The sequence below is a fragment of the Haliaeetus albicilla genome, chromosome 3 (assembly GCF_947461875.1).
Source record: "Haliaeetus albicilla chromosome 3, bHalAlb1.1, whole genome shotgun sequence".
Lineage (NCBI taxonomy): Eukaryota > Metazoa > Chordata > Aves > Accipitriformes > Accipitridae > Haliaeetus > Haliaeetus albicilla.
Genome location: NC_091485.1, coordinates 9,863,766 through 9,881,098, shown reverse-complemented (window position 1 = coordinate 9,881,098; position 17,333 = coordinate 9,863,766). Strand labels below are relative to the sequence as shown.

Genomic DNA, 17,333 nt, shown 5'->3' with positions numbered 1-17,333 from the left:
GTCATCCCTTCTTTGCTTTCCAGCCTGGAGAAGTTTAAAACACTAAGAATCCAGAAAGCGGTGGTAGGAGGGAAGGGGGAAGCTCTTAAAAGATTCGTACCACCTAGTATATTTAAACGTGTATTTAAGTATCAGTTGAACAGGTTTCCCCACTATTTCTTGTCACTTTAGTGGTATGCTGCTCTCCTAAACGTCACGCAAATTGTACTGTTTAAGCCAAAGAAGACCTTGAGAATTATGCTGTAGAAACAGATGTATTTCCAGTTCTTATAACTCACCAACTACAGAATATCCATAGCATAACTGAAGATGTGCTTTCAATTTTTCTTTTAGGTTTGTAAAGTTCCATGCATGAGTTCTCTAAGTCTTCAGTCACACTATCGTGGTGTAAAGCATAAAAAGGTAACCTTTTTCCATATTAACTGTATATGCAAATTTAATCATAAAACTGGGATTCTTGTAAAGTTCAGAAATTGATTTCCGTGACTTCAAGTGCTTATCTTACTTATTGGTAGATCTGTAACAGTAATTTGCTTGAAAAATCCCAAGAAAAAGATGAGGTGGAAATCTCACAACTCTGTTTTGACCAGCATGTAACTTGAAACATCAACCATACCTAAAGGTAAATGTGTGTTAATTGTGAAATTAACGTTTGAATTACGTGTAAGTCACAGATGGTGAAAGAATGCAAACTTCTGGGTTTTGATACAGTCGGTAAAAGTACTGCTCTGTTTTCCAAGTCTACATAACTCATCTGTACTTTGAATAAAACTAGCTTACTTGTTACTTTGACAGTAACATCAATTCAGATTTTGTGCAGGAGTTACATAGGCTTAACTACCTAGTCCTATGGTTCTGTGTGTTTGAAGCATCTCAATAACAACTTCCTGGTTTACTGCCTTTGTGTGTTTGTACTTAAATTATTAGACAACGTTTTGTGAGGGTGTATTTAGAGATACGGCTTTTATAAATGTTGTTTGATGGAACTTTTGACTGTTGATTGGCTAATGATTATCTTTTGTTTAAAACTCCACACTCAGCCTATGAAGTTGAGACATACTCAGTTGTACTTTCCTCTGTTACTTAGGATTGCTGTCATCAGATTGTATTGTTGTGGCACTGAAGTGCGTGCTCTGATTTTCCTTAATGACATTTTATTCTTCCTGGAACACCAAAGACTAACTGCAATACTGTCTTTCTCAAGTGTTTGTGTGCCCCTTTTCTTTCAGTTGTAGATGAGGGGCATCTCCCCACCTCTTTGTTCTCAAGACAGATTAATAGTGTTTTTTTTACCTGTTTGCTGATCACTTTAATAGCATTGACTTTTGTGTCAGTGGCTCTGCTTCGTCCAAATGCTTCCCCCCCCCCAGGATTCAGTCTTCTTGTTCCCTGATGATCCAATAGAAGTGTGCAGTAATGTAGTATTTTTCATGTCCTGCCAAATGTTCTTGCTTATGCAAGGAGTTCCTTTGGTTTTGTGGTTGTTTCTTTTTATTTCCTAGCTAAGCTTCATAGCAATCCAGTTATTGCTTTTTCTCCCTTTTAAAGTGGAAAAACTAGTGATTATTAGCAAATCTGCATGTAGTTTTCCTTCTGTTTCACTCTGAGAAATCAGTGTACACTAGGCTACATCTGTCAAAGTTTATGAGTTAACAAAGAACTGCAAACTGATAGGGAACGAGAATCGGGCAGGTTGAAAATGGGATGCTTAAATGTTAGTGCTGGTGTGTAGAGTCCTGGTAAGTCACATGACTGCATTTCTGTAGGGATAACTTTCCAAGATCGTGTCATCATTCTTTTCAGTTACCTCTGATTTCTCCCTTTAAATTATGAAATTTATTGTATGTTTTGGCAGAAGATCAGAATTTATTGCATTATCTCGGGAAGTTTTTGTATGACCAAGCTTGAAGTAACTGTGGAAGTCCTGAGCTTATGTTCCTTTTTGATACAGGCTAGGTGTTGATAGTGAATAGCTCTTAGTTTATTCCTTACTAGAGGAGTTCCTGCTCAAAATAATACCAAAGGATGTCCTGACAACATAACAAAATGAAGAGATGATAGTTCTTTACCTAAATCGTAACACTGGCCAACCCACCAGCCATTTTTTACGACTTTAGTCAGATTACTTTTTTTTTCTTTTGGCTACCCATTTGTTTTTAAAATGGCATTGGTAAAGATACTTCGTGCTTGTCCTCCACCGGGGAAGTTTCAAAAACACAAGAAATAACCCTTCATCAGGAGAAGGACAGTCACTGGGAAAATTCAAGAAACAAAGTAAACACTTGCTACATGTGTGAAATGATTCTCATTTCATTGGTCTACATTTCCTATAGCTATTCAAAATAAAATGCGTTATTTCGAGTAGCTGGTGGAGTAAAGCTTGACTATCTGACAGATTTGTAGGAATACATCAGTTGACTTCTTGTGTACATGGTTATTGTATCTCTTTCTTTTTGGTCACCTGGGTAGTTTGGGTTTTCTGGATTTTGGATAGGTTCATAAGATATTTATCTAGATTACTTTGGTATACCTTTGTTTCATCTCTATACATTGATTGGTTTGTTCACCTGTATATCGTTACCATTGACTCCTAAACAATAGCATCAGAATGCATAATTTCTTTAAAAGAGGCCACCTCACAAACATCTAGGCATACTTCTTAGATAAATTGTACCAAATGCATTGCTTCCATAAAACTAGGGAGATTTTTATTAGTGACCTATGTATAAAGAAAGAATGAAAATAACTTTTTTTTTTTTTTTTTTAGAAATCTAATTCATATGTGCTATGCTCCTCAGACTCCAAGAATATTGCTTTTGATGAGTTAGAGAGTTTTAGGATGTTTTTCCTGTACTGACTCTCAATCTGGGTGTTTGAACTCACAGTGCCTAGACTCACTTGCTGCTGGAGGGGAAAGTGTAAATAGTATCTGCCTCTTCATGGCAGCTTAGGCAGACTACCCAGACTTGTTATAAATTGGACAGAAGTTTATCCAGAATACTTTGTTACTTCCAAAACTAAAAGAGAATAAGCCTATACCTAAAGCCTTCTGGAATTCCTCTGACTGTGTTGGAGGCTAATAATTTGGTGCATTAAACTGAGTCTCTGTTCTTAGAAGAAAGGGAGTCCTGAGTTTTCATTTGTATTTTCATTTCTACATTTGCAGGCTTAATGCTTGGTAACCCACTGGATTGATGTGTGATTGATTTCAAGGGATAGAAATAGATTGGATGACACATTGCATCATAAAATAGAAGTAATTTAAAAGTATTTCAAGCAAATGATTAGTAGTGCAATGACTTTCTTCGTAGTTTGTTACTAGATTAGGTTTTATTTGAAGCCTTTTCCATTTGCACTTTGAAGTTTATGTGAATATTTTTTTCCGAACAAGACTCAGAGTAGGGGCTTTAGTCAAATAATAGATGATCAGTTATCTAATTAGATAAAATTGTTGCTACTTGCATTCTGTGATGTATGAAACTTAAACATAGAAGTTCTCAAGTCTTTGAATGCTTAATTTACAAGATACTAGGTAATATTTTAATTCTATGGTGAACCTCTTCAGAGTTCATTTAGTGTCTATCCCTGAGAGTTGTTTCTTTGTTGTGCCAAGAGTTTGTATTTCTTTCTGACTTCAGTGTTTGTGACTATGATGCTTTCTGTGTCCTTGAACTGGAGCTTGAGTAATAAGCAGAATACACATCTAATTTTTAATAGCACTCATAACTCATGAGACCAAACCCCTGTAAAAAGTACTGATGGACAAAAGATTGTGGGGTTGGGATGATCACAGTACAAGGCTGTGTATATCTTGTGCATTGAGTACCTTATGACCTCTGCATAGTTGCCTAATGATGGGGTTTTGTGGTTTTGTTGCTGAATAGATATTGATGGGGGGGTGGAAAAAGACAAAATGGTGTTCATACATGTGCATGTAGTTCTTAGCTCTTTGGAAATTGGAATTGGCTTGTATTACATACTTTGAAAAACAAAGTTGCATATTACTTTTAGCTGTTACGGTAAAATGGTTAGAAAACTACATTTCCATAAGTTTACTAACGCTTTTCATTGAACCAAGTCTATAAGAGTAATGGGAGATATAATGCATGAAAGGTGGGTTTGGGTTTTTTTGACAGCTGAGTAAAAAGCTAGGCCCTTTGAGGGAGCAGTCCCCAAATAATTAAAATATACCTGCTGTGCATATATCTGGAATATGGTGGTATGTGATATATTTTATTCTGGTTTTGCAAATATGCGTTAGCTGTATTGCTCAGTTTTAGAGAGGAAATCCTAGAGTGGAATGTCTTTTTTCCATGTATTTTGAACAGCCCTTTGCAGGTATGGCACCAGCAGAAGAGTGTTGCCTCTTCTGTGAACTGTATTTGGAGCAGACACAAGATTGTTGTGGTTCTATTAAGGGTTCAAGGCTTCTTGCCCTCCCTTCATAACTGGGGATAGATAGGGTAGAAATGACTACTATGTTCCAAAAGGAGAGGAATCTGCATTCAGGACTCTGCAGCCTCATTAGAAACAAGGAATATTCAGATCTGTGAAGGGCATTGTTAGTTTTTGTCTTCACCATTTCAGTGTTCTCATTTCTGCTATACCTCTTGCCCCAGTTGATGTGCATCAGAACCTGTGGCTGAAAATACAGTTACAGGAAAATTGCCTTGTTGTTGCATTGTTTGTGTTTGGTCTCAAAAAGCATGCTGTTACTTTCTGCAGCTTACCTTCATGATCCAAAGAGGCTTAAACTGTAGAGCTTTTCTTTTAAAAAAAACAAACTTGATTGCTTAGTATGAGCTTGAAGAATTAAAGTAAATAGAATTTCTGTGTATGGGCTGCTAACATCTAGCTGATATGATTTTAAGAGTGTATATATTTAGGAACAAATTATGTTTACATAATACATAACTATGCATGTGAAACTGTTTTGTTAGATAACCTGTGAACTTGAATTCTGTGGAAAACTAATTACGCAGTAGCTCTTACAGATTACAGCGTGTATGGGAAGTTTGAACCCTAAAAACCAGCGGTTTTTGAGTTTTGACTTTTCAAAGTTAGACACTTTGTTAAAAGTTACCCTAACTTTTCATAGTCTTAGCTCAAAACCAGCTGTTGCAACTTGCTTGCAACACATGACCCAGGACAGAGAGTAAGTTCCTTGCCTAATGTGTGAGAATCTTCATTCCTGATGTAGTTTTGGGTTTTTTGCTTCCTGCTTTTTTTTATTTAAAGAAACCTCAAGGAGGGGTCACAAATAAAATGGACCCCTTAGGTTCAGTTGTGGGACTTCATTTCTAATACTAATAAAAGCAGTAATCCGGGTGCAATCAAAGTCAAAGTTGATTGTCCAAAAATGGTCAGGAGGAAATTCTCTTTGAGCAGCAGCTCACAGTTGCTAATGTTTTCTTCACTTGTCTGAAAAGTTAGGTATTAGCAGTTGTTTGTTGTAGAACTCTGTAGAAGGACAAGTACCAAAACCCCTTGCGACAGCATAACCACAAGGGACACTGTGTCTGTATTCTAAGCTTATAAAATCCTGCTGAGCTCATACTATACCACCCACTACCTGTGGTGATACTGGGACTTAGGTAACTTCTTTTTTTAGAACTGCTATGAAAGAACAGCTATTTGGCTTCTTAAACAATTAACTATTGTGTCAGTCTTGCTTCCTGTTGAATTGTCAACATGGATGTGCAGCATCTCTTCCATGCCACTGAATACTGAAAATATAGCACTCAACTCTATGGACTGCACTGGGCAGACAGCTGCTTTACTGGTAGAATGATCATGCTTATTTCATTCTTGTAAATGGCAAGTTTGTGTTTATTTGCCAAAAAATTCTCAAAATGAGTCAGGATTGTTTTAGGCGTGTTCTGAAATGGAAATTTAAGTTCCTCTTTTCCTTAGAATCTGCCAAAAAGCAATCTGTTTGGATTCAGCTGATGAAAACCACTTTTCCTGTTCTTCAAGATATGAATGAACTTTCAGGAGATTTGGCTAGCCTTAAGGTTTAGCCAAATCCACTCAAAATGGTGGGGGGGCTGCTTTTTGTTAGTTGGTTTTTCCTTTTGGGGTGAGTTTTCTTTTTAGTTGGAACTACAATTTTTGAAAACTCAGGAGCTGTAATCATGCAGAACTCGAGGTTTTGTCTGGCATCCTTGATGTTGTGTTTCAAGCCATAATCATCTCTTAAAACTTCAGTAATAACAGAGCTTTCTTGAAATTAACCTTGTATTAACTGTAAGTACACGTTTGTCAGTACTTCCGGCTTTTGCAGAAAATGATAAAGGCTCTAATTTTTCCTATTTGATAATGGAAACTTTGGCCTGTAGTGTAATTCATCTGCAAAGGCTTCTCAGGAAGTACAGGGTTTTTCCTTCAAATGGTGCAGCACATTAATTTCTTTTTCTTATTTTATTTTGGGATGACTTGCATCTTCATAATTAAAGAAAGAGAAAGCCCTGAGACCCGAGACTGTCTATTGTAAGTATAACACTTTTTTCTTTCCAGCCTCCTAGGATAGGTATTGCTTGGGGATTTTAATGTTTGTTACTTTTCTAGTAGTTCAGGTATTTGCATTTGCCAGATTTATGTGTCTATAACTGTGTTTCTCTTTATATGCTGAACATTCTTCTGAGATTTCCATCTAGTGAACTGCTGAGCTAAGAAATATTTTAGAGCATGAAACCTTAATTATGCCTTTCCACATCTAAATATTTGTATATCTGTCTAGTAGAGGGATGGATAGTCAGTATTTTAGTTTCTTAGCTGCCCAGGCTAAACCGTCTCCTACTTGTCTGTCAGCTTTATGCACTCATTGCTAAGCTTCAGGCAGTATGGTAAGAAGCTAAATCAGCAGGCTAACACAGCATTGTTGCACATGCAGCTCTACCAGTGCTGGAGTTGCCTAGCTGTACCACAGGAATGTTCTGCCTCTCTTTATTGTAGTGGACTTGGAGTAGCAAAGACCTATTGAAGGTAAACTCAGTTGTTGGGGTATCTTTTCCTCCAGAAGCTGAGAACATGAATCCAGGCTGTCGTATGTCAATGAAAACAAGAGTTGTAGTGAAAGGTTGAAAACGTGGGATATAACTAGCTCACGGTGGAAATGGAAGTCTTGTTGTAAAGGCACTGATGGTGACATACAAGATTTTCAAAGTACAGGAAGCAGAGAACATTGGCAGGTATGGGAATACAGATAAAAACCAATGAGCAGATTAAAAACCAAAATGGTTATACAGTCAGTCATCACAAGAAATAAGCGTTTTGCTTCTACTTTATTTTCTTAGCCTGGCCTCTTAAGAAACAAGGCTTACATTCTGGCTTTGTCATCTGTTCTCCAGTATCTTTTGAATCTCTCAGCCTTTTTGAACCAAGTTGATCAAGGGTTCCTGAAATTACACATCTGCACAGAGAAGAGAGATGGTATCAATCCTCTGCTGAGGGAAGTGCTGCAGACTGAGCTCACTACTTACTGGATCCTGAAGAATCAACACAAGAGAAAGACTTAGAAAAGCACTGGTCAGAGTCCATTGTCGAAGAGACTGGGCTTCATTAGCTGCTCTCGTGGTTTGCTGTTGACAAGAGAATATCAGTGCAAGACATGTCATTCAAGTATGTGAACAATTATGAGACATTTTGCCTCAGCAGACATGAGTACTGCGTGTAGATCTTCTCTTTTTAGAAATACTGGTAATGAAGCTCCTTGACAGAATTTCTGTAAAAGTTCTGAAACATACAGGTCTCCTCGAAATCCAGTGAATTTGAGCAGTCCAAAATTCCTCGGCAACAACAATAGATTTATTTGGCTATGGGCTAGTGCTTTTAGTGGAAGACAATTTCTAGAGATTTCTTTGTATTTCTTGTCAGAAACGGTCACTAGAAGTAATACTCCTTAACTGAAGAAGTTCTTGCTTCAAGGCCATGAAATCTTGTTTTGGAGGAGTAATGTAAAGGATGCATGGGACAGAAAGTGAGATGAATAAGAGGACAGGAGGTGTGGCAGCAAGACTGTAAAAAGAGTGGTGGAATACAGGAGCCTGTTGCAAAGACGTATGCCTTTAGAAAACAGTACTGCTTAATGTACTACAAGCTCAGCATTTCATGGAGAATTCAGGTTAAGAAAGTATGTTCATTATAAACACTGCATCTCTGGAAATGTCATGGGTTACATCGCAGTTAAAAGAGTCTTTCTTATAGAATGAGAAGAGATAAGTTAAAATACCTGATTATTAAAGTGAAGAATCTAGACATGAAATTTCGGTAAAGAAGTTAGAGCTAACTTCTGGTGGAGTCCCAGCATCACAGGGTACCACATGTCAGAAGCATTGCAAGATGTGCTTTCATCCAGAAAGTTCTGTGTCTCAGCAATCATTGTGAAGCAATCAACATCTTTTACTTCTAATATGAAATGATTATTCATACTATTGATGTCTCCTTTATTCTACTTTATTCATATTGAATTCTGCTTCACTGAAGATCCAGACGTGGGAGGCAAATTTGCAAGCCACTGTTAGGGTTTATTTGTCCAAAAGAGGCTGAAATTTGGCCTGATGAAGTTTATTTGTATGTTTTAGTTGTGTTGGGGTTTGTTGGTTTCTTTCAGGTAGAAAAGCTTTCCACCTGAGTAACTTTTCGAAGATGGCAATTCAGATTTCACTTTGGGAACTGCAATGCAGAATTATGTATTCAATATATATGCAGAACTTCTCGAAACTTTCCCATGGATGTTACTGATTATACAAATAATTCTCCCCCAAGAGCCAGCAGATCCAAGAAATTCATTGTACTTTGTCACTGAGATACAAGAATAAATTCTGAATTTGCTTGGCCTTTGTTTTTTCATTTTAAATAGTTGATTATTTTTTCTACAGTTTGCAGATGTATATAGTAAACATGAACAAGAATTATATTGCATTTGTGGAGTAAAGTAGTGAAGTCTTGTGAATGAGCATGGAAAGTATGGATATTCTTAAATTAGGTGCACTACGTAAAGTATGAGTCTAGTGTTATTTCAGGATATAAATTAATGAGATGCTTCTGTCATTGCTGCTGGATCTGCAATCTTATTCTAATGCTTGTGCTATCCAGTACTCCAGTGAGAGTGAAATGTGGCAGCATTTCACAGAGCTGGAGTTCAAAGAGCCGGGAACAAAAAAGTATGGATGTTATCAAAGTGAAGGGTGAGTTTTCTTGGAAATCACTTGGGACAAAATCTGACAAGTATCTGAAATGTACAGTGTCTAAAGAAGAGCAAGTACTTCAGAGGATGCGGTTTGACATATTTAAAATGTTTTACGCCAACATCTGCAATTTCTTCCCTGCTGCAGAATTAAAAAAAAGTTTCTTTGTCAGTAGGGAGAACACCACCAATGCTGCTATCATTTGTAAACCAAAATTAAAAAAGACAAATGATTTTGATTCTGAGTGTTTTCAAATGGGACATGCCATGTATAGTATCCTCTGTGAACTCATCAAAGGTAACTGTTGATAATGCAGAAGTGATGACCGTGAGTAACCTGACTGTTTAACTGTACAATCTTGTTGGCTTTGAAGTCAGTTAAGTCAGGAAATTCATCTGTTGCCAGATGATTGTGTTTGGAGGCATACCATTTTCTGTAAGAAAGACATGTGGATACCATGTGAGTTTCCATATGGCAAAACCTATCAACAAGTTATTTTTGTGGTAATGGCAGAATCGGATATCTGGGGTGGTTTTTTTGTGTGCTCTCCAGCAGTTCAGAGGAGAGCAACTTAATGGAAGATGTGGGAAGAGAAGATCCTGAAATTCTAGGACTTTACTAAGAGAGTTAAACCAAAGCTCAGTTAAGTATGTAAATTCTAGTTGTGATTTTGTTGTACAGTGATAGAATTGGACAGATGGAAGACTTTTTTCAGCTCTAGCTGAGGCAGTTGCACGTACTTGTTCAGGGATAAGGAGGGGAGGAGATTGAACATTACTTTCTTTCCTGGCACCTTTTGCCCAAAGCAGACAAGTTTGGAAAACTTTTTACTTTGAGCAAGGAACATTAAATGGTGGGGGAATGCCAATATAGTTGTTAGGCAAATGTTCCCTGGGCAGTAGCAAAATCCAGTGGTTTACTACTAAAACAAGGCAGCTCAGCTAGGAGGCATAGTATGGAGTATGAGCCCTATTAAACCATTTCTGGGCTGCCTAGCTTTATTGGTGAAATTAATTTGGCACAAAGAAGAGTGTATTAATGGAATTTTTTTGCACAGCCTATGGAATTTTTCTTGTATTGCAGTTAGCTTGCAGTACTTCTCTTGCAATGATACAAATGAAAAGTGTAATAAGGGATGTTGTAGGTGTTTAGTTGCTGGATCTAGCAACCTGCATCTACGTTCTTCAACTTAAAATCTTTAAGTAGCACCAGGAGTAAAGAAAGCTTCATTGTAGTCATTCTGTAAAGCATGGCGTCAAGGGGAAGAATTGGATCTGAAGATAAGCTGCATTTATTTAACAGCACTGACTACAAGTTCTTTCTGCAGTGAAAGCACAAATGTCATGTAGTCTGCCTTGAGTTCACCAATAACAACCTTATCAATATCCTGATCACTATTTCGGCTTTATGATACAAGATAAATTTATTTAACATGTCCCTCCATGCTCAGTGTCTGTCAAGCATTGATTAGTATGCCTGAAGTTTTGGGGTGTAAAACTACTGTTACCTTTTCAAAGAAAGGAGACCTGGAAGTTCTTTTGAGTTACAGACTAGAAGAGAAAATGTTTCAGAAACCATAATAACAGAAGTACTAAGACTGAACACTACTCCAACTCCTTTTCCACTTCTCTCTTGGGGAGTTCCCCCATAAAATGGAATATAGAGTCTTTGTGTACTTCACCTCTTGTATTCAAAAGTGAATTTGCAATGCTGAGTCCAGTACCTCTTTGTTCCTCTGAGTAACTGGATTGACAGTGTCTGAAACTGTCCTTAAGTTTTGAAACATAGCTGTTTTATTTCTGGCAGTCATTAGGAATGTGTGTTCATTACAAATACATGTATAGATGTAAAAGGTGGAGAACAAAGAAATATGTTCAGCTTTGTGTCATTGAATATTGAAAGGAAAGGGATTTTTTTTGTTTGTTTGTATAGATAACTAGTATCTGGAAAATATCCCTTACTAAATAAATTCATTAGTTGGAAGGGATTTCCTGAGACTGAATAGGTGCTTTTCTACTTCCTGATTGAAGCAGGACTACTGCCAGTGCTGGATCATCACCTGCTTACTGAAGCCTTGGACATCTCCAAGGGCAGAGAGTCTGCTACCTGTGTTTAATCAGTCTGTAGTTGCTCCTCTGTCTTAAAGACGAATTTTATCCTAACATCTAATGTGTGCCCCTAAGCAACTATTTCTGGCTGCTACTTATGCTGTTGTCACATCCCCAAAGGGTTTGACTCATCTTTGTAGCTGCTGTTCAGTTATCCATGTTATTAGATCTCCTCTTAGCTTCCACTTTACCAGACTAAACAAGTCCAGCTCCCAACACTGTTCTCCTAAGTTATTTGCCCTGGGTTGTTTATCTTGGTAGCCCTTCCGCTGGACCATCTCCGATTTCTCCACATCCCACTTGAACTGGAGAAGGGTGGAAGTAGATTGCCTCACAAGTCCCAGATTATGGAGGATAAGACTTTCTGAAGTATACTGCCTGTGCAGTATCTCAGTATGGAGTTTGCCTAGTTTATGGGAGACATGCTTTTGGCCAATATTCAGTTTGGCATTCATCATAACTCTGAGGTTCTTTTTGACGGTGTCCCTGCTCAGTCAGCCAGATCCCAGCCTGTACTTGTGAACGGGATTGTTTCAGCTGCAGAACTCTACACTTACAATGGTTCTTAAGGTTTCTTTAATCCTTAATGTTCCCAAGGTCCTGTTCAACTGAAGCTGTGACACCAGTTATATCCCCTAAGCTACTACTGTCTGTGAATTTGCTGAGGGTGTTCTATGCATCCTCAACCAGGTTATTGATGATGATGTTAACTGTTGTGGGCCCTGGAATCAGTCTGGGGTACTCTGCTGCTTACTGAACGCCAAGAGGCTGGGCTGTTGATCGTTGCCCTTTGAGCCTGGCAGTCCAGCTGATTTTTAGCTCATTGGTCAGTGTGATATGCTTTAAGGGAGAATACTGTTGTGTTTTGGTTTTGAGATGCTTAAGAAATATAACTTAACATTATTAATAGCATTATGAAGCCATGTGGCTAGTAAATGTGAATTAAATGTTAGCCTGGAAACCTGCTGTTGCTGAATGGGAGAGTGTCTTCAAGATTGTAATTGCTTTGTTAAACTTTTGCAGGCAGCAATGATAATATTTGCTAAATGCCTTTTTTTTTTGTCAACCCCCCCCCCCCCAACCCCCAAAATGCTACCTTTGGTGATAGTAGCAGCTACAACTTGATTTTTAACTTGACCATATCTGTAAGTCTCAACCATGTTAAGGCAGACTGCAGTGTGAACTGCTTCTGGTGCAATTCTCTGCAAATACAATTTGTTCCTAGAAGTAAACAGAAAATAAAGGACTGAAAATCTTATTTCACAAGTACCTATTTGTGTCATTTAGCATTTGGCCATGTTGTCAGTCTGCAGATGCTGGACCTGGAATCTAACTTGGACTTGAGGCATTAACTGAACAACTCTGGAATCAAGTAATTTTTGTACTTGCAGAGTACCTGGAGCTCTTTTGTTCATGCTACCAGAGACTTTGAAGCTTTTTACCGAAAAAGATGGATTATTTATTGTAAGAAATCAAGGGAGATATGCTTTCTCATACCCCTCCTGTATGCTGATATTGCAGAGTTGTTTGCAAAATGTTTACAACTTTGATTTGATTTTACAGCTTTGATACCTGTCTCTTAACTGCCTGTCTTGTGCAGAAAGAGGCAAAAACCATTGATGTATACAACATGTATTTGCCATGACTATGGAAAATTTCTTCACTTCAAAAATAGGAATTACATGAGTGTATATGTAGTTAAACTTTCACTCTTTCCAGTAAATGAGTACTGGTGTGTCATCTTGTTTTAATCATGAATGCTGCAACTTAGAAAATACTGAGAACATTTTTAAAGTGCACTTGTGGTGTGTCTGTGTCTATGGATTTGAGGGAAGAGGGGGGCAAGGGAAAGAAGTTCCAAAGGAAGGGAATGGAAGTGGCTTTGCAAAATCACATCTAAAACTTCACTCTGAAGCTCTGAGTGATTAAGAATATATGCAGAACCCTATGTAAAAGAAGATGCAGTTTAATGATTTTATGAATTGTCTCTGGGATTGTGTTTAGGCTCTAAATGTTTAAACCAGAAGTTTTCTGTTAGGTACCTGTAACACAGATTGACTGTCATGCACAATACTGCATAGTTAAAATAATTAAAATAACTAGGCAGTATGAAGAGCACTTAAAAATCAAATAAAATTTTAACTTCTGTGACATTCATGTGTTTGGTGTATTGTGTTAGTGGGGAAGGGGAGTGGAAATGAAGACTTTTTCTTGCTTAGAGCAGTAAAGTTACAAAAGGAAAGTGTACCAAGATGGAATACTGCTATTACTGACCCTATATTAAACTAAAATGAAGATAACTGTTCAATTCTCTAACTTGTTTGGATAATCTACTAGGTACTTAATAAAAGTAAGTGAGAAGAAGTAGACTGACTGTCAAACTATTATCCTAGGTCCTCCAGATCCGGTCCAAACTCCGATGAAGTATGAAACACAGAGACCAGGTAGCTGCATATAAATGAGCTAATGTCCTTTTCAGGTGCAACTTGGAAATCAGTGGTTTTCTTTTAAGGATGGCCAAAGCAGGTTGTTGATTATGGTTTAGGAAGAAGCAATGCAAGTTACCAAACATTTGAACCATTGCTTTTCTTTTGTGCACTGGTTAATTTATGTAAGAAAAGATTGTAGGAGAATATGAAGCTACAAGTATTTTTACATAAAGATGTGCAAACTTGAGGCATAGTTTCTGTCTTCCAGTTCATCTGATAACATCTGATATCAATTAATCTAGCTAATGTTTTTTTAGCCAGTGATACAGTGAAGGTTCGACAAAACAAAAGCATATAAACCAGGAACAGTATGGGTTGTTTATTATCAAGATGATACTAAGACAAGAATATTTATTTGTATGTTAGGAAGCAAGAAGAAAATAGCCGTTATCTTGTAGAGACCTTTAACTTTTTTCTGCATGGATCTTTCCATATTAAGCTCAAAAGACCACATGCCTTTCATTGTCAGCTTGGGAACAGCCAGCTCACACTGAGAGCTACTGCACAGGCACATAAATGCACGAGAACTGCATAATACATTTAAGCGTTGGTAAAAATCTGTCTATGGAGATTGATTATGTGGCACCAAGTTGTTACATATTGACTCTCACATTATGCTACTGCTGCATGTCACCTCAGACAAAAACCAAAACAGCAGAGAAAGATTTTAACAAGATTGTGAAGTTTTGGAGGGAGTGGGCCACACTGTTCCTGTGGCAGGAGGTGTCCCATCAGGTATTTTCTACCACAATTAAATTGCAAGAGGTTTTCCGTATAAATTAATGCTAAACTTTGTGAATTTTTTTTTTTTTGTGTGTGTGCAGCCCTGGAGTTTGACTTGATGGCAGCACAAGCATATTCCTAATGGAATAAATATTTAAGAACAAGCACAGAATTCCCTATCCTTCTGAAGTTTTGTTTTTTTTCTTAAACCATAACGTGGCATCCTAGGGGGAAACAGTAACAGTTCAGTACTTGTGGTATTTCTACTCTTTGGCTCCGATTTGAAGAAACGAGCAGTGTTTATGACTGTTATGAAATTCATCAGTCAGTAAAAATACAGCTGTATGTAATTAGGAAGATGAGTTCTGTTTCTGCACATTTTTTTCTCAGATTAAAAATATGTATTTCAACACTTCAGCATGCTCTTTTATAATGGTCAACACTTGAATATGCTTGCAGATACATATAGCTGAACTCTGCTGGTGCTCTGAGTTGACCAGGAATACTTCAAAAGTGTTTTAGGTGGTGCAAAAACCAAGCTATTCAAACTCAGTGAGGAGCTAGATACAGCCCTGATTGACATACTGCTAGTTCAGACTCAGGAACATACTAACTGGGGTTGTGCAGCTTCTGGTCTGCCCAGAGTACAAGAGGCATTTGCTATATTAGTGAAGATTATGTGTTCTTTATTAGACTTAAGGCAATGATTCCTGAACTTCAAGACTCCAAAAAAGCAGTCTTAGTATGCTATACGAGTATTAGTGTTTTAGGGGAAGGAGGAGGTTGGTGGCTTGGCTTTTTTTTTTTTTTTTTTTAACATGAGAATTGACATTGGGGCATGCTATGAATGTGACCTTGGTATCTTTCCTCAGTAAATTGGATTGTGTTAGAAGGTCTGTTTTGCTTATTTGATTTTCTTCTTGAAGACATTAATTCCTTGCATGTAAAATTGTTCTGGAAAACAGAGAGTGTTGGAATCTCTTTGTGAGTGACTGTGATCTTGTGCATTTTCTTTATGCGTTTCAGAGTGCAAATTAATTTTGTCCCCCTTAAGTCTCTGTTAGAAACTCCTTTAAGATCATAGAAATTATGTGCAAACTGTCAAATGTGTAATATCTCTTTATCTGCATATTTTTTACTTCAGTGAAGAGAGGACTCACAAAGGACATAACCTGTCTGAAGGATTTTATGAATGATCCCATAAGAGATGAACCGCTAGTTGGTATGTTTTTTTGTTTTCTAAATGGTATGTCTTTGAATTTGTGACCAAAAGGCTTTTATTTTGAAATAAAAGGTGGAATTCTAGATATTGTTTCATTTTCTGTAAGTGTATTGAATAATTTATAGGATTTATCTTCTCTCTTACACCTTCTGAAGTTTAGCTTACTACACTGAGTACTATAAAGGCCACCACTTTTATACACCTTAATTGTTAAGACATCTCATTTTGTGAAGAAGCCATCTTAGTAAAGAAGCTTTGCACAGATCACGGAATGGTTGAGGTTGGAAGGGACCTCTGAAGGTCATCTGGTTTTAACCCCCTGCTCAAGCAGGGTCACCCAGAGCAGGTTGCTCAGGACCATGTCCAGACAGCTTTTGAATCTCTCTAAGGTGGGAGACTCCATGACCTCTCAGGGAAACCTGTACCAGTGCTCAGTCATCCTCACAGTTTCCTGATGTTCAGACAGCATCTCTGTGTTTCAGTTTGTGCCCTTTTCCTCTTGTCCTGTCACAGAGCTCCACTGAAAAGAGCCTGGCTCTATCTTCTTTACACCCTCCCTTCAGGTATTTACACATGCTGGTGAGATCCCCTTGAGCCTTCTCCAGGCTAAACAATTCCAGCTCTCTCAGCCTTTCCTCATAGGAGAGATGCTCTGGTGCCTTCATCATCTGCATGGCCCTTCTCACATCCGTATCTCTTGTACTGGGAAGCCCAGAACTGGACACAGCACTCCAGGCACGGCCCTACTGGTGCTGAGTGGAGAGGGTGGATCGTGTCCTTCAGCCTGCTGGCAACACTCCTCCTCATGCAGCCCAGGATACCCTTGGCCTTCTTGGCCACAAGGGCCCATTGCTGGCTCGTCTTCAACTTGGTGTCCACCCAGGTCCTTCTCTGCCAAGCTGCTTTCCAGCTGGTCAGCCCCCAGCATGTACTGGTACCTGGGCTTGTTCCTCCCCAGGTGCGGGACTTCGCACTTCACCTCGTTGAACTGCATGAAGTTCCATCAGCCCAACTGCCCAGCCTGTTGAGGTCCCTCTGGATGGCAGCACGACCCTCTGGTGTATTGACCACCCCTGCCAGTTTTGTATCATCAGCAAACTTGCTGAGGGTACACTCTGCCCCATCATCCAGATCATTAATGATGTTAAACAGGACTAGACCCAGTATTGACCCCTGGGGTACACCGCTACCTACTGGCCTCCAGCTGGACTTTGTGCTACTGGTGATGTGTCCTCTGCTGATGCTTTGTGGTTTTCCATTTTGTGGGATATACAGGTGTTTCTGTTTAGTGAGGTATTTTTCCTCACTGTTTTTGGGAATACTGAAAGTAACGAGATGAATTTTAAGGTTTTCTTTCTAATTGCTACATTAGACAACCCTTAGGACAGGATAAGCAATGCTGCTTGTCAGTGGCCTTAGTGTTCCTAGTATGTGCTGGTGGCCTAGAAGACTATGTTCCCTGATGAAGACCTGTAGCAAACTCCCAGTATTAGCAGAGAATTTCTCTGGTTAGTGAATTGTCTTGCTGTTACTCTCCATACAGTATTAATTTAAAAAAGTGTAGCAATTTATTATTATAAGCATTTTTAATAGAAAAAGGTGA

At 38.3% G+C, this 17,333-nt stretch overlaps 1 protein-coding gene across 5 annotated transcripts in view; it reads left to right on the top strand.

Moving 5' to 3' along the window:
• Positions 1–17,333, top strand: part of AHRR (aryl hydrocarbon receptor repressor) — a 133,830-nt gene that overhangs the window by 95,188 nt on the left and 21,309 nt on the right. For all 5 annotated transcript variants that reach the window (XM_069778788.1, XM_069778787.1, XM_069778786.1 and 2 more), the window contains 4 exons: positions 334–402; positions 6,456–6,489; positions 13,690–13,740; positions 15,653–15,730. In XM_069778788.1, coding sequence (XP_069634889.1) covers positions 334–402; positions 6,456–6,489; positions 13,690–13,740; positions 15,653–15,730 — 232 coding nt within the window. The remainder of the gene's footprint in view (positions 1–333; positions 403–6,455; positions 6,490–13,689; positions 13,741–15,652; positions 15,731–17,333) is intronic.